Source organism: Prionailurus bengalensis, chromosome D2, assembly GCF_016509475.1.
Source record: "Prionailurus bengalensis isolate Pbe53 chromosome D2, Fcat_Pben_1.1_paternal_pri, whole genome shotgun sequence".
In the NCBI taxonomy this organism is placed as follows: Eukaryota; Metazoa; Chordata; class Mammalia; order Carnivora; family Felidae; genus Prionailurus; species Prionailurus bengalensis.
Genome location: NC_057351.1, coordinates 45,101,209 through 45,121,806, shown reverse-complemented (window position 1 = coordinate 45,121,806; position 20,598 = coordinate 45,101,209). Strand labels below are relative to the sequence as shown.

The window sequence follows — 20,598 nt, the reverse complement described above, 5'->3', positions numbered from 1 at the left end:
GCTGTATCTCATGGACGCAAGACACACAAAAAACATCCATGCTGTTCCGCCATCTTTGCTCTTCCCCAGAAGTATTCTCTTTAAAATCAATAATACCTCCATCACACCTTCCAGCCAACATGTCATTGGAGAACTCGTCAGAGCAATGTTTTTTGGGTTTTGTTTTTATAGAAAAACCAAAACCATTCTACAGATATATTTTAGAATAAAGAAGCTTAACAAGCTGTGTGAATAATCAAGAAATTAATATATTTGTCCACAACACCAATAAACAGTTTAAAAGCTTTATTTTTAAAATGCCATTTACAATAACAGCAAAAATATAAGGTATTTAGGGAAGGCACTTGAGAAAAAAAGTGAAGATCTTCATAGGAAAGTTTGTTTGAAAGGTGCTGGAAAATGAGTAGATAAATGAAACATTGCCAGGTTCACTGATAGGGGAGTCTAGAGGGCAGATTCAAATGCATCCAAGTGTATCTATATATTTAATGTTACTGTAATCAAGGAGTAAGAAGATTGGGGGAGCACTGAGGATGTGCTGCTTCTAAAATTTATATGAAAGACCAAATGGGTTTTCCATGTTTTTCCATGAAGCAGAGACAACCATCCCCACTCAGCCCTCTTTGCATTTCTGATCCACAGAAACTGTGCGCATATAAAATGTTTTATGTCATTAATTTGGGGGTAGTTTGTTACACAGGAGTGGTAACAGGAATGTCCCTCATTCACAAAGGACTATGGTAACACTGCACTGCCTTCTTCTCCTTCTAGATCCTTCCATGTCCACAGGTGACTTCAGTATTCACCAATGACCATTAATTACTGTACTCCAGTCTCCCAGTTCCTTGACCTCGTGAACACTCACAGGGATGTCCTCATCTAAGCCACCTCAGCTGCCCTCTTTGAATTATAAAAAAAGAGAGTCTTGGAGATTTTAATGGCCACCTGTGAGGGTTTAGGATAAGAGACAAATGGAGGCCTCATCTTACCCCCCCCCCCATCTAAAGATCCCATGACTCCTGCCTGGGGTTGTCAACAGGCAGGACACTGAGCAGAGATGCAGGTCACAAAGTCACCATGCCAACCCCCCTGTCCATCATAACAAGGCCTTCTGCCCCAGCTGCGTGGGGGAAGGGCCAGCAGGTACTGGACCCATCGCCCCAGAGCCAGCTGTTTGCCTCTTCCGCCCAAAGGGCAGATAGCAGGTGCAGGCTTGAAGTGCGCCTTGGGAAAGTGCTGGTGGGAGCCTAAGCCCCAGGGCACAGGCGGAGTCTCCAGAGGCAGCCGCCTGAGGTGACCTGAAGCAGCCAGCAGCCAGCAGCTCCAAGAAGGTGGCCAGGAAAATGGGGAGCTACGGCCTGGGTGTGCCGGGCCCCGCACTGTTTCTGCTGCTGGTGCTGCAGCCTCCGCTGCTGAAAGCCGGAAGTTTGCGGCACAGTGTCTGGGGCTCCAGAGACTTGCATGGCCTCCTTCTAAGTGGGAAAAGCCTCCATAACTACCTCCGCCCAAAGGGGGAAAGTGTCCACCACCTCCGCAGCCACTATTCCCGGGATAACCCGGAAAAAGATACAAGGCAATCCTGCCAGAGCGCATATGACCTTTACTTCATCTTGGATAAGTGAGTGGTCCTCCTGCCCTACCCAGCGCCCCAGGGTGGTGTGGTCCCTGAAGTCAATATGGGCAGGTGGTGGCCAAAGGGGATGCCAGCTTCTGTGAGTGGAGGGGCCAGGGAGTAACCTTGGTCAGAGCCAAGGAACCTCTGTGTCTCCCCTTGTTCCTGAGGGAGAAGGAATGCCCCCAAAATTTGTTCTCTGGGACTTTTCCTTTTTGAGAGAATAAAAGGCCACCATAAGGTTTCTGAATGGCTCTCAGTCCTCCCACCAGCATGGACTGGATCTGTGGCCTGCATGCCCCTTAAATAGCTGGATAGGCAGGAGACTGCTAGAAGCTCCTTCTCAGCAGTTGTTAGAAGCTCGCTGGATTTCAGTTTCTACTTTGTGAGGTGTTTTGCTTATGTTGTTTTCCACCCAAGTGAGTGAAAAGTTTTATTTTTACTGGCCCCAGAGAGATTATGTGTTGCTTCTACTGGGCATTCTCATAGTGTCACAGTTTGGAAATTCCTTTGTTTTCCCGGAGCACCTGGGTGGTTCAGTCATGCATCTCTCTCCTTTTTTTAATGTTTTATTATTTGTTTATTTTTGAGAGAGAGAGACACACACAGAATCTGAAGCAGGCAGCAGGCTCTGAGCTGTCAGCACAGAGCCTGACGTGGAGCTCGAGTGGGGCTCGAGTGGGGCTTGAGTGGGGCTCAAACTCACAAACTGTGAGATCATGACCTGAGCTGAAGTCAGATGCTTAACCGACTGAGCCACCTAGGCGCCCCAAACGACTGACCCTCAATTTTGGCTTAGGTCACCATCTCACAGTGATCAAGCACCTCAGTGGGCTCTGCCCTGACAACCGGGAGCCTGCTTGGAATTCTTTCTCCTTCTCTCTTTCTGCCCCAACCCCATCAAAATAGATAAATAAACTTTAAAGAGAAAGAAAGAAAGAAAGAAAGAAAGAAAGAAAGAAAGAAAGAAAGAAAGAAAGAAAAGGAAAAAAGAAAAGAAAAGAAAAGAAAAGAGAAAAAAAAGAAAAGAAAAGAAAAAAAAGCCCTTTGTTTTCCTGCCAATGGTTTTGCTTTCTTCTTCAATTGCTTGGAGACTAGTTACAGTTTGTTTGCACTTTGAGAACAGTTATGTCTGACCTGGTATTGTCCTGGGAAGCAGGGCACCTTGTGATCCTCAAAAGGGGACGGATCTTCATGCTTGGAGAGATTGGAGACATTGCTTTGGTTCCATTTGCAACTTGTCTGTTGGATTGAGAATGAACTTTAGTGAGTCAATACTATCAGTGATATGATTGTTGATAATATTGTTGAAGCACATTTTGGTCTCCAAAGCCCTTCTACTGCACTTCTGTAATCCACAAAACCACCGTGGAATGTAGAGTAGAGAGGCATTTGCATTTGCGATCTCATGGAAAGAGGGTGGCATTTAAAGGCTGGATGAAGTAGCCCCAAAGCTGATGGGCGTGGCAATACTCAGCTTCCTGTGTCCTGATGGCAGCATCCCAGGCTGTACTGCCTCTGAGTCCTTCTATTCTCCATGGAGGCTGATGACTAGGGGGATGTGTGTTCAACCACCAGCTTCTAAGCAAAGCCATCAGAGATGGGAGCCACCCTGCCCACTGGAATAAGTCCTTCCTCATTGTCCTGTGGAGGGACTTCTGAGTTGCCTTGGGCAGGTCTTGCCTCAGTGATACTTGGCACGGCCAAGGGGGATGGAGGTTTCTCTCTTAGGCATTAGGGCTGGAGGTAGAAAGGCAGTAAGGGGGTTGACAGCCTTTCTCTGGGTCATTCAGTTTGACAAGCCAGAAGAACAAGTGTCAGGACTGAATCCTGCTGGATTGTGTGGATTGGAGAGGAGCTGAGGGTGTCCATGAAAGAGCCCTTACACACCCCTTTCCCAGCCCCAGGTCATCAGTGAGGAGTCCAGCTAGATCCTGCCTATGGTTTACCAGGCCAGGCTTGTCTGAAACCATAGCAAACTCCTCAGCCCCAGGGAAATAACACCATCTCCCCAGGACCTGCGCACACCCAGTCTGGTTGAAGAAGGCTTTACACTTCCTTTGAGGGCCAGCTTGATGAGAAATTCCTGGAGGGTGAGGACAGACTCCATCAGGCACTTCTCCCTGTGGCTCTTGGGGAAAGGGGAGTAATGACCACTGAGGGGGCAGCCCCAAGTGTGCAAGTCAGGCAGACGGCACTCACCAGTCACGAACCCCTGAACAAACTGTTTCACCTCTCTGTGCCTCAGGGTCCCCGTATGTATGATGGGGATCTTCATACCCACCTCACCAGGTTGTGATGAGGATGAAGGCGAGTTTGGAGGCAGTTTTCCCAGCACAGCAGCAGATACAATTGTGGAAGATGAGTATAAAATGCTACTAGAGAAGGCAGAGTCATGCACACTGGGACTGGGAACTCCCCAGCACTGCAGGGCACCCCTGTCCTCCCTGGATCAGCTCTCTTCTGAACTGCCCTTTGGGGTGCCAGGGTAGAGGTCAAATGCCTCTGCTTGTTGACTCTGCCAAGGCTCTCTGGGACCTCTCACCCATGTGATGAGCAGTTCTATTCGTTCATTCATTCCCTTAACAATTCGTCCACTCACAAATAATGACTGAGCAACTGAGTATGTTAGTCACTGTTTGGGCATGGGGATAAGGCATCAAACACTTCCTGGAGTTTCCATGAGGAGAGAGGAAATAAATAAAAGAGGAGAGGAAGTAGTGTGTCAGATGGGATTAGCACAGGCTGGAGGTGGGGGCCAGAATCAGGGCAGAAGGATGGGAAGTGCTGAGGGAGGGCCTGTTCTGAAGAGGTGGTCTGGGAAGGTGGGGCTGACAGACTAGAACACGAAGGGGGATAAGAGGGTGTTTTTGAGCAGAGAGGGCATGCTATTGGGTCTTGGCTGAAAATATCACAAATGAAGGGCCCAAGGGCAGACCAGTGTGGTGGTGGTGGTGGTGAGTGGGGGGGTAGGCTAATGCAGGGATTCAGGGAGGAGATAATGGGAGTATGGACCAGTAGGGCAGGGGTGGAGGTGCTGAGTGGACAGATTCTGGATCTATTTTGAAGAATCTGTACATATTGAATGAGGGAGTTGCTCATGACTGGGGCATTTCTCTGGACTGGGGACAAGGGTAAAGGGGGAAGCAGCTTCATCGCTGAGTCTTCTGTAGGTAAATGTTATTACCCCTATTTCACAGATGAGGGAAGGAACCCACGCAGGGCCAAGGAATGACCCCCTAAAGCCCTCAGATGGGAAGACATGGAACAGGAGTTGAAACTCTGGAATGTCTCCCTCCAAAGCCCATTCCAAAGTCCCTGAGGCTGAGTGGGTCCCTGCGGTGGTTTTGGAAGCAAACATAGTCTGTCACCTGCAGGAAAGCCTTGAGTGGTTCACTCCAACCTTATTCACTAGATTCATTATTTATTTGGTCATACACTAGATTGAACTGGATGAAAATTAGTGAGTCCTGCTGTGTGCCTGCACTATTTTCTCAGGCACCAGGGAGGTGGTGGGCCAGGGAGCTCCAGGCTGAGGGAGTGGCCAGTGAAAAGGCCTGAGAAGTGAGGCCCTCAGAGGATCCTGGGGGCGGGGGGAGAAGGGGGAGAAGGGAAGGGGACAGGCCAGTAGTGAGGCCTTGCGCACATGTAGAGGTGTGTTTTTCACTCCAAGGGCATCTGGACATTATTGAAAGAATCACTTTTATCAAAGGAGAGAAGGATCAGAACTGTGTTTTCAAAAATACCTCTTGGCTGCCTTGGGAAGGATAGATTGGAAGGGGGAAGGATGATAGCATCGCTGGAGTGGAAAGGGGAAGGGCCTAGAAGGTCCCAGGAGGACTGTGAGGCTGGAGAAAAAATTAGGAGCTCAGAACAGGTGTGTCTACTGAGAGGAGAAAGTGAAGACATAATTTAGGGAGCACCCACATGTGTGGCACTGGTGGAGGAAGAGGGGTTTCCATAGAGGAGAGAGGGAGAGCTTCAGGACCCATCCAGGCAAAGGACGAAGCCTGTGCAGGATGCTCATTAGGGAATGCCTTGACATTAATATCTGTGCAAGGGAACAGGCAAAAATAGGATTCAGTGGAGCTTCAATGCAGACATGACAGCCTCACCTGATTCATGGGGAGCTTTGGAGCTAAAAGGTGCCGTCAGGGCTATGCCAAGTTGGGCCAAACGATTGGGCCATCAGTCACTTCAGGTGGGAACCTCAGGAAAGGCATGCTCTTAGGTAAGGCAACTCTGCAGGTGAAAGGATCTTAGAGGGGATGACAGCTGAAGGAGCATCCTTGAAAGAGCATCCGTACTCAGCATGTTTGTGGTCTCACAGCTTCTCCGTCAGCTCAGGTGAACAGAACAGGACTATGCAGAGACAGTCTGTTGATCTGTGTACCACTTTTGGTGAACTATCCCATGCCTTTTATTTTTTTCCTTCTCAGGACCCCTCACAACCCCTCAAGCTAGCCATGGCTTATGTGCTTTGATGAGGACAGAAGTCATTGGAATCTGTATACATTAAACACTATTTCCCCATTCATCCTTCCCCAAACCGTGGGAACCTCTATTCTATTTTCTATATCTATGAATTTGCCTATTCTAGGTAACTCATATAAGTGGAATCATGCAATAGTTTTTAATTTTGATGAAGTTTGATCTGTTTTTTCTTTTATTACCTGTGCTTTTGTTGCCATATCCAAAATACCATTACCAAATCCAACAGCATGAAGGTTTCCCCTATATTTTCTTCTAAAAAATTTAATATTTTTAGTTCTTACATTTAGGTTTTGATTCATTTGAATTAATTTTTGTGGATGACATAAGAGCCTAACTACATTGTTTTGCATGTGAACATCCAGTTTTCCTAGCACCATTTGTTGAAAATATTGTCCCTTCCCACATTGAATGGCCTTGGCTTCCTTGTCAAAAATCAACTGAACATATATATGAGGGGTTATTTCTGTGCTCTTTATTCTATTCCATTAGTCTATATGTCTGTCTTTATGCCAGTACTACACTATTTCGATTATTGTAGCTTTGTAATAAATTTTGAAACCAGAAAATGTGAGTCCACAACCTTTGCTCTTATTCAAGATTTTTTAAAACTATGTAAGGTCTCTTAAGATTCAATATGAATTTTGGGATGGATTGTTCAGTTTCTGCAAGAAAAAAGTCATTGACTTTTAAAAAAATTTTTTTTAATTTTTTTTAACGTTTATTTATTTTTGAGACAGAGAGAGGCAGAGCATGAACGGGGGAGGGTCAGAGAGAGAGGGAGACACAGAATCTGAAACAGGCTCCAGGCTCTGAGCGGTCAGCACAGAGCCCGACGCGGGGCTCGAACTCACGGACCGTGAGATCATGACCTGAGCCAAAGTCGGCCGCTCAACCGACTGAGCCACCCAGGCGCCCCGTAAAAAAAAAAATGTTTTTAATCTTTATTTATTTTTGAGAGAGAGACAGACAGACAGAGCATGAGAAGGGCAGGGACAGAGAGAGGGGGAGACACAGAATCTGAAGCAGGCTTCAGGCTCTGAGCTGTCAACACAGAGCCCAACGTGGGGCTCAAACTCACAGACTGCAAGATCATGACCTGAGCCAAAGTTGGACACCAGGCACCCTGTCATTGACATTTTAATAAAGATTGCATTGAAACTGTAGATAGCCTTGGCTAGTATTGCCAGCTTGAACATGTGATGTTCTTCCAGTGATTTGTGTCTTTTAAATTTCTTTCAGCCATAGGGTCTAAGGGGTGGCTCAGTCAGTGGAGCATCTGACTCTTGATTTCAGCTCCAAACATGGTCTCATTGTCGTGAGATCAAGCCCCATGTTGGGCTTTGTGCTGAGTGTGAAGCCTACTTGGGATTCTCTCTCTCCCCCCACCTCTCTCTCTCTCTTTCTCTCTCTCTCTCTCTCTCAAAATAAATAAACATTAAACAAATATAAAGTTCCTTCAGCCATATGTTGTAGTTTTCAGTGTACTAGTCTTCTGCCTCTGGTTAAATTTATTCATAAATATTTTGTTCTGTTTGATAATATTATAAATGGATTTATTTTCTTAATTTCCTTTTTGGAATGTTCATTGTTAGTGTATATCGAAATGCAACTGATTTTTATATGTTAATTTTGTATCCTGAAATTTTGCTGAATTCTTTTATTAGCTCAAATAGTTTTTTGTGTGTGGAATCTATGGGGTTTTTTACAGGTAAGATCATATCTAAGAAGAGAGATCATTTTACATCTTCCTTTTCAATTTGGATGCCTTTTTTTTCCCTTGCCTAATTGATCTGGCTAGACTTCCAATACTACAATGAATTGAAATTATGAAACTGGGCGTTTTTGTATTACTTTTGATCTTGGGAAAAGCTCTGGTCTTTCACCATCAATATGTTAACTGTGGGTTTTTCATGTATGGCCCTTATTATGTTTGTCATACAACATTTCTCTATTCCTAGTGGGAGTATTTTTGTGAAGGAAGTATGTTGGATTTTATCAAATCCTTTTTCTACATCAATTGAAATGATCATGTAGTTGGGTTTTTTTTTCCAATCTATTCTGCTAATTCTCTTCTATTCTGTTAATTACATTGTTTGATTTTTGCATGTTGAAACATGTTTCCATTGTGTAAATAAATCCTACTTGGTCATGGAATAAAAATCTTCTAATATGTTGCTAAATTCAGTTTGCTAGATTTTTGTTGCTGTTGAAGATTTTTGCATCCGTATTCCTATAGGATATTGGTCTGTACTTGTAGTATTTGTCAGGCTTTGATATCAAGGTAATTCAGGCCTCATTGAATGAGTTTGGAAGTGTTCCCTCTTCTCCATTTTTTGAAAGAATTTGGAAGGGATTGGTGTTAACTCTTCATTAAATGTTTGGTGACAGTAACCTACAAAACCATCTGGCCCCAGGGTTTTCTCTTTGGGAAGATTTGTGTTTTCTGATTCAATCTCTTTACTAGACATAGGTCTATTCAAATTTTATATTTCTTCACGTTTCAGTTTTGGCAGGTTTGTGTGTTTCTAGGAATTTATCCATTTGTTCTAGATTTTCTAACTTGTTGGTATGTAATTATTCAGAGTAGTTTCTTATGATCCTGTATTTCTATAGTGTCAATTGCAATGTCTCCTCTTCTATTTCTAATTTAAGTTAAATTTATGTATTTCAGCACCTTTGTTATTTTGTTTCTTGTGCTAACTTTGGACTTAATCTGTTCTCTTTTTTTCCAGTTCCTTGACATGTAAAGTAAGGGTTTTTTTTTTTTATATTTTGCTATATCCTTAATATATGCATTTATCACTATAAATTTTCCTCTCAGAACTGCGCTTGCAACATTCTGTAGGTTTTGCTATTTGTTTCCATTTCCATTACTTTTAAGGTTTTATTTTCCCATTTGTTTTTTTTCTTTCATGCATTGGTTGTTCAAAAGTATGTTGTTCAATTTTCATATAAATGTAGACTTTACATATTTCCTCTTGCTTTTTAAATGTTTATTTATTTATTTTGAGAGAGAGCACATGCAGGGAAGGGGCAGAGAGACAGAGAGAGAGAAAGAGAGAATCCCAAGTAGGCTCTGTGCTGTCAGTGCAGAGCCCGATGCAGGACTTGATCTCATTAACCATGAGACCATGACCTGAGCTGAAACCAAGAGTTGGATGCTCAACCAACAGAGCAACCCAGGTGCTCCTTCCTCTTGTTTTTTATTCCATGTAGTTGGAAAAGATATCTGGTATGATTTAAGTATTTTTAAATTTGCTAAAATTTGTTTTGTGTCCTGTCATATGATCTATCCTGGAGAATAATCTGTGTGGACCAGAAAAGAATGTGCATTCTGAAAAAGTTGGATGAAATATTCTATATATGTCTATTAAGTCCATTTGACCATGATATGGTTCAATTCCAATGTTTTCTTGTTGATTTTCTGCCTAGATGATCTATCCATTGCTGAAACTGGGGCATTGAAGTTGCCTGTTATTATTGTATTGTTATCTTTTCTCCAGATTTGTTAGTATTGCTTAATATATTTAGGTGCTCAGATGCTGAGTACATATGTATTTATGATTGTTATATCTTCTTGATGTATTGACCATTTTATCATTATGTAGTAACTTTCTTTGACTCTTGTTACCATTTTTGGCTTAAAGTCTATTTTGTCTGATATAAGTATAACTATCTAATTTCTTTTGGTTTCACTTGGATGGAATATCTTGAGTTCCTTCACATTGAACCTACATGTGTCTTTAAAGCTTAATGAGTCTCTGGCAGGAAGCAATTAGTTGGGACTTGTGTTTTTATCCATCATTTTGCAGATTTTTCTTCTGGTAATATGACCCTGTTTCTAATAACATGTTAGTACTGATGCTGCTTTTTGCTGTTCGAGATTTACTCATTCTCTATTGACTTCTTATTATGAGGAAATGGAATTAAGCTTTCTTGTAGCTCAGCTCCCCTATCTGATTTTTCCCCATCTTTTCCATTCTCCCAGCATAGTTGTATCACTAGGGTGTTTTGGCCGCAAGCTTCAATGATAGCAATATCTTCAAATACCTGCTAATCATCTCCATTCTCATTTAAGAGTGAGTCACTAGAACATGACTGGAGCTCTCTGTACTAGAAGCCCACATAGTTGTTTTCCATACTGCCTCCTTCCTAGGGATCTATAAGTCCTGTGGTATTTTCTATGGCCAATGAATACTCATGTTTGTCTATGTTCTAGAGTCTAAACCTTTCTTCAAAATCATCACAAACTGGAAACTTCCCCAGAGTAAGTAGGTGAGTTGCAGACTCTTGTTTCCTATAAATCTTCTTTGGAAGATCCTTTTCACACAGGGGGAAAACAGGAAAGAAAAGTAATAAGAAGGAGCATGGAAAGGGTTACCATTAATTAAGGAAGTTGTCCTGCACTTTAGCATGGAAGCTTCTGAGATAAAGTCTGTGTCATAGGTTGGTTGTCAGAGTCTAGTAATTTGCTACCCAACAATTGTCCAACTCACCCTGATCTGCCTAGTGCGATGGGTAGAGCATGGGTTTTGAAGCTAGATCTGGGTTCAGATCCATGCTAACTATGGAAATTGTGGCAAATGTCATGACCTGTGAATCTCATGTGTAAAATGGGAATAATGCTGATATCATAGGGTTGCTCTGGAATTGGAAATCATGCATGTAAAGCGTCTGGTATGTATGTGTCCATGAATAATAATCCTGACATCATTAGAAACGTCTATCCTTAGTTTCCTCATCATCTACTGGCAGTTTTAGATATAGCCTAGAAGAGCCAGAAGAAATAATAGAAAGGAAAAGCCAAGAGTACTTTGTAGGGATGTGGTGCCAAAGAGCTCTGCCTCACACCAAACCACCCACACCTTCAACGGGCAGGGAGGAGCATTCATCTGGGAGACAATGGCAACCAGGAGAGCCAACAGATCAGAACTGGTGGAGGCTTTGCCAACCAATGCATCCCCCTTGTTTCTTGTCCAACAGTCTCACCTAGCATGACCAAATATCCTGGTTTGCCACCAGAAGTCCTTCAACCTCAGAGGTCCCTCAGTCCCAAGCACACAGGTCTCCCATAACTCACACTGATAAAAGTCACCACCAGGGTGACCCGCTGAAGTCACTGAAGGTGTGTGGTAGACTTTAGCTATGTGGAAGAGAGTAGGGATGAGGAGGTTGCTGAAGAGCCTGCAGGAGGGCAGAGAAGGCAGAAACTATTCCTACACGACAGATGTAACTCATCCCTCTCGTGTTTCTTCATTTTCAGGTCAGGCAGTGTGAACAACAACTGGATGGACATTTACAACCTTGTCGAAGATTTTGTCAAAAAGTTCAAAAAGTATGGCTTCTCTGTGTTAATAGTGTGATTTCCTCTGCTAAACCCAGCACAGAGCTGTTTGGACTCAGTGAGCATTGGAGTCCCTTCATGCAGGAGCACAGAGCCCACAGTGAGGAAAAGACAAATCGCAGTGATTCCAAGGGCCCCAACAACTTTACTTGGCTCCTGACTGAGAAGCTATACGACTGAGGACACAGTCTGCCTTTGAGGACCTAATAGATTAAGAAACAGGCAAACCAGTACATAGTAATTAAACACCTGGTTTAAAGGTGTCAGGAGTCAAAAGAAAAGGCAAAGGGCTTATATGATGAGCTTAAGGAAAAAGCAAGAATTTTAATTCAAGGATAACTTCCAGAAGATGTGGCAATATTAACTAGGCTTTGATGGATGGAAAAGACAGGGTAACAGGAACCATCAGGGAGACTTCTTGTGGAGCGAGTAGTCTGTTTGGCAGCAGAGTAGGTTTAACTCAAGGAAGGGCCAGGAGATGAGGCTGCACATGTCAGCTTGGGTCCATGGCCATAGCAGCTCATAATGCCAGCACGCAGGACCTAGATCTCCTGCTGTGAGCAATAGGGAGCAACAGATGATTCATGATTAGAGGTCTGACATGAGTAAGGTAGTGTGTTAAGAAGAAAAGTTTGGCATAAGTGGGTAAAATGAATGGGAACAAGAGCTAAAAGCAGTAGGGAATTCAGCTGGGGACCTATGGTACCAATTTAGCCAAGGGATAATGAGGGTCAACAAACCAGAAGACAGTGGACAGGAGCAGGAAAGAGAGGGATGTATATGAATGGCTGGCAAGGGGGAAGATAATTTCTTTGAGATGAGAAGAGTTGAGCTGGGGAAGACAGGCAAGGAAGGAAGGGCAGTGAAGCTCCAAAAAATGTTACAGAAGAGAGGCCAGGTGGAAGTCCCTCCTGCAGGAGTGTGTAGATGTCTATCTCCTTTTGCATGCAGCTGTCTGTGTGAGCAACTATCTGTGTGAGTGCCTGTGTGTGTGCGTGCACATGCATGTGCACATGAGAGAGAGAGACAAACAGGCAAACAGACAAACACTACTGGGGTGTTGTGAGTGTAAGGATGGACACTCCTCCCTTCCTAGAAGGCCACACATCTTACAGACCTCAGAATTCCTTACTAAGGTTATAGGAAGCTCTGGGGTTTGGGAAATGGACCCCAAAGCAGAAGAATTGGGATGGGGCAGGGAAACTGTCATGCACCTCTCCCTGGCTGCTCATTCATCATTTGCAACCTGTGTTGGTGACTTCTCACAAGCATGTGCTTTCTCCCCAGCCCGAAACTGCGGATATCCTTCATCACCTACTCCACAGAGGGCCACACCCTCATGAAACTCACCTCAGATAAGTAAGTGCCACATTGACCCCCAAAACAGGCCCAGTGGGTGAGACTGATGAAACAGCCAGGGGGAAAATGGGTTCCCTGAGATCACAGTAGGGAGCCCACTGGTGTGCAGACTACTGGGCAGGCCTGAACTCCACTGTATACCCTGATGCCCAGGTCTAGCTCCCCTCCCCTCTCAGACCCCCGGCTGCTCTGACAATGGCCAACCCTGTGCAGCTTGACTATCTCCACCCCCTCTAAGCTTTGCCTTTCACCTGCCTGAGTCCTATCTTCATTCTTCCCTGTTCTTAGAACAGGCTGGCTGTGAGGACTCCCAGAATTTTTTGGAGCAGGTGTATGTTTTCTTTATAAATGGTGACCTGCATTAAGAACCCGCTGTTGTGTGTCACTCTCTACCTTGGGCCAGTGGGAATTCCAGTGAGAAAAAGTCATAACCAGGGAGGAAAGGTTGAGCAGCATCAAAGTTTTGATGGTCTCAGTGAAGGGATCTTGTTCCTTAAGTGGGTCGGAGACATGGGACCCCAAGAGTGGGGTCCTAAGCATCAGGCTGGGAGAGGGTGCTTGAGAAAGTCATGACCACCATCCTAGGTTGGCCATGGTGGGACCAGCAGTTTTCCCAAAGTCTGTAAACTGGGAATTATGGAGCTTTGAGTAGCTGGGTAAGGAGGTTAAGATTCTCAAAACACAAATGACTGGAGCCCAATTCAGAGAAAGTTAAGCATCACGGAGAGGTTGAGCACCCTTAGGACTAGATGGGCCCCAGTATTTGTGACACAGAGCCACATTCAGGACCATGGGAAGAAGCCAAGAGCAACAGAGTGAACAGCCATCCTGCAGAGGAGGGGTGTGGTGGTGTCAGTGCATGGAGACAGCACTCTCCTGCCTGACTCCAGGACAAGCAGAAAGAGAGGGCTGACTGCTCCAAGCACTAGTGGAGGCACAAATTTGTGTGTAGGTGGGGTTTTGCATTAGGACAGAGAGACCTGAGTGGGGTTGAGGTGGAAGGAAGCAAGTCCATTAAGAGAGACGCTGGCAGGTGGCAGAGAGATACAGGGCTGCTGGGCAGGGGGCTCTGGAGGAAGAGCTGCCCACTGGGGAGGGTAAGACCTCTGCCTCCTCCAAGGTGGGGGGGGGCTCAGGGCCCAGATGTGGGAAGCTGTGGGGGGGCTCAGGGAGGGTCTCCCTGGTCATCTCTGGAGAGTGAACAAAGTAACATCTTCCCCAAGCCAGGGTTCAGGAGTGGGAGTGAGGCCTAGGGGAGTGGAAATGAGGTGAAATTGGTGGGAAGGGGCAAGATGTGCATCTGGGAAGACAGCTCACACTCAGATCAGGGCCCTAAAGCTGCCAGCTCCTAAACCCCCACAGGACCTTGACTGGAACTGGGCTCAGCCTGGGATTGGCCTTCCTAAACATGCCCCACTGCCTAGGAGTTGAGGAGGTTTGTGGCAGGGAGCCTGGGAAGGACCTCATGCAGAGAGAATCCAGGAGGGGACACTAGAGCCTGATATAGGTGTGACTCTTGAGGGTCTGCAGAGAATGTGGGAGCAGGGATGGGACCCTGCTTAATGCTTCCTGAGCCCTTTCTGCTAGGAGAGAGTAGGCTGAGGAGACACAGTTGAAAGGGGGCTTGTTCTGGGTACTAGAAAAGCCAGGGGCCCAGAGGCTAGAAAGCCCCCAGGGTTGATGGCGAGGAGGGTGACAACAGGGAAGAGATGGAGGGGATCCAAGGGGTTGAGACAGGTGTTAAAGAGTAAGAAGGACTTCTAGGAGACAAAGAGCTGGTATCCCCTCCGTGGACATAGCTAGGAGCAAGGTTAGAGGAGCAACACTCCCTGGGGAGAGCCTGCTTGGGCAAGAAAAAGCCTGGGGGCTCCTGGGCTAGACACTGGGAAGGGGTGGAAGAAAATCTGGTATGTGGTGAGGGAGGGAGAGGGCTTCTGCTGAGTGCAGTAGCACCTGGTTTGGCCTCCACTGTCCATGGGTGCCAGGCCTCACCTCCTGGGCTGGGTGGGACTGGACCTGGGGCTCTCAGATCTCACCCCACAGCAACATCTCCACTTCCTGCAGTGAGAAGCCCTCTCAGGGTCCCAACTCTCCTAGCCTTGCTGTCCCAGCTCGGCGTGTCACATGGGATTATCCTGAACCTAGGGCCCCAGTCCCACCTGTGAAATCCCCCTTAACAGCAGCCGCCTGGCCACATACCCATGGCAGCAAGGGGAGCACTGCCCCTCCACCTGTATGGGCAGCCCTCGAGGCACTTCCCCAGATTTTGGCCTTTTTCTTCAGGAGTACGTGAACCCAGGAGCCCTAGTTCTCTCATTAAGCAGCTTGCTTCTTCCTTTGGTGTCAATCCAGAAGGGGAAGTGGTTTTTTTGGGGTGGTGGGAGGGCAACGAGCCAACCTCAGGATCCTGTGAGAGGGTAAGATGGGACAGGGCAGGGCTATCAGCAGGATGACCTTTTCCAAACTCAGCCTTACCTGCTGAAGGAAGAGTGTGCCTTCCCAAGGGACCCGGTAGGTGCTAGCAGCCCTGCCAGTCACACTGTGAGTGCAGATTCACAGTGGCACATCCATGAGTGTGCCCCACCTTCACCACGGATGGTCAAGGCAGGGCTCTTGAGGGTCCCCCAGGTAGTGTGCCTGAGACAGTGGTGAGTGCAGAGAAAGCCAGGCCATACCCATGGGAGCAGCAGAGCAGCCTCCCCCCACCCCATGCTCACCAGATGGAGGACAGAGGAGGCCTGAGCAAGGCCTGTTCATATCAAGGACACAGAGCATAAGGTCATGACCAGGCTACTTGATTTGTATCGTGTCCCGACTAGACTGGTCTGCACAGTGCACAGTGGCTCCAGGACAGCTTGGAGATGTTTTGTTTTGTTTTTTGTTTTTATTGAAGTATAGCTGACACACATTAGTTTTACATTAGTTATAGGCGTGTAACATAGTGACTTGACTCTTCTATACATTATGCTGTGCTCACCACAAGTGTAGCTACCATTTGTCACCTACGACATTATTACAACATCCTTGACTATATTCCCTTTGCTGTAGCTTTCATTTATGTGACTTTTTCATTCCATAACCGGAAGCCTGTATCTCCCACTGCCCTTCATCCCTTCTGCCCGTCCCCACCGTCCCCTCCCCTCTGCAACCATCAGATAGTGCTCTGTATTTATGAGTCTGTTTCTGATTTTTGTCTGTTTTCTTCTTTGTTTTGTTTTTTGGATTTCACATATAAGCGAAATCATATAGTATTTTATCGTTCTGTCTGACTTAATCATTCGACATAACATCGTCTAGATCCATCCATGTTGTTGGAAATGGCAAGATCTGTTAATTTTCATGACTGGCTAATGTTCCATTGAATATATACACCACATCTTCTGTATCCATTCATCTATCATTGGACACTTGAGTTGCTTCCAGACCTTGGTCATTGTAAATATTGCTGCAATGAACGTAGGGGTGCCTGTATCTTTTCAAATTAGCATTTTCATTTTCTTTGGGTAAATACCCAGTACTGGATCATATGGCATTTCCATTTTTAATTTTTTGAGGAACCTCCATAATTTTACCCACAGTGGCTGCACCAGTTTGCATTCCCACCAGCAGTGCACAAAGGTTAGCTTTGGGCTCTTTTTAATAGTCAATACCTCATACCACCACAATCCCTTTTCTGATTTTTTTTTCAGAAATGAAATAAGTGATGGTCTTAATAAACTTCAGAATACAGTCCCTACTGGAGCCACAAACATGCATGAAGGATTTAAAAAGGTACCGAATCTAGAGCTCTGAGGATCTCTGCTTTTTGGAGTTCTTAGAGTATCCTGGGTCCTCCCACCCAGGACTCCAACACTCCTTCATTTCCTTGCAGGCAAATGAGCAGATTGAAAAAGCAAACTCTGGAGGTAAGCTTCCTGGTGACTTCATTACGGGCAGGTGTGGGGACAGAGCCAGGCCTGGACCTCAACGAGGTGCAGATCCTCCTTGGCCCCTTCCTAGCGCTGATTCTTGGAGCAAGGTGCTTGCCCTCTCTGTGCCACAGGTTCCTCCTCTGTGCAGTGAGGATGAAAACCACCCCCAGTGATGAGTCTCAGAACCACATGGGATCATGTGTGTACCATCTAGGCTCTTGGTAACTGTGAGGTGCATGACCAACACTTGGGCTGCCTGAACAAGAAAAGCCAAGGGAACCAGGAGCAGACAGGATTCTGTTTTCAGAAAAAAAGACCTGGATTTCCCCCTTGCCCACACTTTGTCTCCATCACATCTCTGGCCCTGATGCCTTTTCCCTGCGGTTCCTTCCCTTTGGTTGATGTCGTCCTGTGACTGTGCCTCCAGCACTGGAAATGGCTGTGCTCTGCACGGAACCATGTTCATCTAGGTTAGGGCTCCAGCTCTTGCCAGGAGAGAAGCATTGGCCTGGTGGGGAAAGGCACTGAGCTGGGCACGGCATCCTCAGCCCTAGAGCCTTTGACCTCACCTTCTGGATCCCTGGTTCCTGTGGATACAGCAGGTCTTTCTGCACGTGCTTGCCTGAGCCAGAGTCCCTCCTTCCACTGAGCTGTGGGACACCTTGTACAGTCGAGTCTGGCTGTCACTCCCTTTGTTCATCTAAAAGGCTGACGCTTGTCCAGTGAAGTCAATGGAATTGCCTTTCAGGGCAAAGGTTGTGCGTCTGGTCATAGTGACTGTAGTAGGAAGGGCGGGAGCAGGGCTCAGTGCCGTCTGTAATGTGGGTCCTGTCTAAGTCCCCTCCTCCTTCCAGGACTGGGCTTCTAGTCCTCCAGGCACTTCTGATACTGGGTGCTAAGGTTGGGTGCCTGTCCTCTGGAGGAGGAGATGTGAGGAGCAGTGCTGTGGACCCAGCAGCCTACAGAGTGTCACTTGGGTGCCTTTACTGACCAGGCCACTTGCTTTTTCTGCAGAAAACAAAGTTCCTTCCATGATTATCTCCTTGACGGATGGAACACTGCTACCAGAGTCCTTTGATGAGACTAAGTACGAAGTGAGTCCAGTCCATCATTACCAATATTTTGTTCCACATATTTATTGATTTATACTCACCACTTTCCTTCTCTTAGGCTGCAAAGGCTCGGAAAATGGGGTCAACCATTTATGCCATTGGTGTAAAAGACTATAAGAAAGACCAGGTAATTCCAAACAGGTAACCAGGTGCCACCTGTAATCCTAGATGAGGAACTTTCAAAGACAGCTTTCCCAGGGTTGCCCAAGGATGCTCCTCGGCAGAGGAGAATAATGGCCAACAAGGAAGAAATGAATAACAAGTGTCGTGTCAAATCTCCACACCCAAAGTGCGGAGTAAAGTAAAGTAAGGGCTTTCCCTTCCCTAACGGTGTGCTGCTGGCCAAGGCCAGGGTCTGGGCCTCAGAGTCTAACATGGCATGAGGCAAGAGACTGCTTCCTGGGATGGGGACTTCTGTGTCCTAATCCCCTACCTATGCTCCCAAGTCACCTCCTTTCCCTTATAGCTGTTGGAAATTGCAGACAGCCCAGAACACATGATTGGAGTGGACAATGGATTTAAGGAACTGAGAAGCATCGTGGAACCAGTGAGTAAGGGATGTGAGAAAGGGGATGGGGTGACATCTCGCCACAACCTCCCGTGCACTGTCCCTGACCTGCCACCCCTCTTTCTATTCCAGCTCACAAGTAAGGCGTGTATTGAAATTACAAAAGTGGAGCCTTTGCATTTGTGTGCAGGAGGTAAGAGCTAGAGTCACTGTTGTAAACACAAGGATGTATGTTGTGAGTATGTGGTGGGTGTGTGGTGGGTGTGATGTGAGCATGCAGTTTCAGTGTGTGGTGTGTGTATGCATGCGTAGTTGTATAGACGTATGCATTGGATATGTAAGCAACTGTATCATTTTGTGAGGTGTTCATGCCAGGAATGATATGTGGGTATGTGTGTAATTCTTTTGTTTTTCTCTTTGACATAATTTGTATATTCCTCTCTGTATAAGTTTAAAATATACCGTGATTTCACATACACATATTGCAAAACGAGTACCACAATACGTTTAGTGTTATAACTTTTTTTTTTAACTTTTATTTATTTTTGAGACAGAGAGAGACAGAGCATGAACAGGGGAGGGGCAGAGAGGGAGGGAGACACAGAATCTGAAATGGGCTCCAGGCTCTGAGCTGTCAGGACAGAGCCCGACGCGGGGCTCAAACTCACGGACCGCAAGATCATGACCTGAGCTGAAGTCGGACGTTTAACCGACTAAGCCACCCAGGTGCCCCCTGTTATAACTTCTTAAAATATCAGAACCAAAAGTTTAATTAAGAAATAAGAAAAAGTATATTTTGAAAGCCCTCAACAAAATGCCAACAAATGGAATCTGAATCTGACAACATGTAAAAAGAAGAGTCCATCAATAATAATTAGGAATCACCCCAGCAATGCAAGTCAATTCAGTATTTGAAATATCAGTGTAACTTACCACATCAGCAACATGAAGAAAGAAAAACATGATTATCTCAAAGGACGAATAAAAGAATTGGAACAGTTCAATGGCCAGCATCATACTAGAAACACAGTCCGACAAAAGGTATCCACACAAATACAACTAAACACACCTTGTTCTGTGGGGAACGCCTCTCCCCGACGTCTGGAACTTCACAAGCGTGCCCTTTCCCCCCCTACAAAGGTCCCTGAGTCAGTCTGGTGAGGACATCCTGTGCAGTGACTTTTGTGATAGAAGCCCCCTCCCTGCGATGAGCTCTGTGTGTACAGGCTTATATGTCTCATCATGGAGACTGGTACTGAGGAGGGTGCATGAGCACACTTACTCCCCTGGTAACAGCACCCACACCTGGATCTGGCCAAACGCAGACCCAGAGACCGGGTCGGCCTCTGTGCTCTTAACTGTAAGGCTATCGTGCAGTAGACCGTGGGGTCAGACACAGCTGTGTTCAGATCTGGCTCTGCTGCAACCTGGAGCAAATTACCAAACATCTGTGAGCTCCCCTTTCGTCTCCAACAACACCCACTAGCACATCTCTCGTAAGACGTAAGGCCGGGCGATCTTACAAGGACCGGCACAGGATCTAGAAGCTGGGAAGCCCTAACCAATAGTAGTGGTACTAATAGTCCCACCATCCTTGACGCCTCCATCCCAAGGCTGAGCTCATGTGGCCGGGGGGGGGGGCGGGGGTAACATCACCAGTATGAAAGCATCTCCCACTGAGCCAGCTGTTGGCAGCAGCTCTCCGACTCTTCCTGTCTTCTTAACCAACTCGCAGTGAGAGGTTGGAGGCGGGCAGGAGACTCCCACACAAGTAGGCTTTTGCCCTGCTTCTGCTTTAAAGCACCCTGCCGTGCAGCCGACCTGACAGCTTCATTCCTCTGATTATGTCCCCTGCACACACGCAGGTCATGGCGTCTGAGCAGCATGTCAAACTGCAGGTGCAAACATCAGTCGTTGTCCATCCCCCATGGCGGCCTGGCCAGGGTTACAGGTGCCTGCCACACACCCGCTGACAGCTCAACTCAGCATTTCCTGCTCTGACCTTTAAGATTGTCTCCCTCTTGACGAAAGCTGCCACACGACATGACAGTCACTTGGAGGCAAAACTCAAGGCAGGAACCTGGACCCCAAATGAAATAGAAAGAGGCATTTCATCAGGCTGTCATTTGAAATAAATCAGTGGGTCAGGGTGCCTTGGGAAGCAGACAGGGCATGAGCACGAGACTCCTGACCTCTTCAGTCTCTCAGGGTGCTCTCCAGGATGAGGCAGAGAGGCCTCTGCTGGCCTTCCTGCCTCT

At 46.3% G+C, this 20,598-nt stretch overlaps 1 protein-coding gene across 1 annotated transcript in view; it reads left to right on the top strand.

Annotated features, from left to right (window-relative positions):
- The first annotated feature begins 1,149 nt into the window (after positions 1-1,149).
- ANTXRL (ANTXR like) overlaps positions 1,150-20,598 on the top strand; it is a 37,121-nt gene continuing 17,672 nt past the window's right edge. Inside the window, exons 1-9 of the mRNA XM_043596796.1 lie at positions 1,150-1,618; positions 11,370-11,441; positions 12,738-12,809; positions 16,499-16,580; positions 16,681-16,714; positions 17,735-17,814; positions 17,891-17,959; positions 18,299-18,379; positions 18,473-18,533. Coding sequence (XP_043452731.1) covers positions 1,344-1,618; positions 11,370-11,441; positions 12,738-12,809; positions 16,499-16,580; positions 16,681-16,714; positions 17,735-17,814; positions 17,891-17,959; positions 18,299-18,379; positions 18,473-18,533 — 826 coding nt within the window. The 5' untranslated portion in view covers positions 1,150-1,343. The remainder of the gene's footprint in view (positions 1,619-11,369; positions 11,442-12,737; positions 12,810-16,498; positions 16,581-16,680; positions 16,715-17,734; positions 17,815-17,890; positions 17,960-18,298; positions 18,380-18,472; positions 18,534-20,598) is intronic.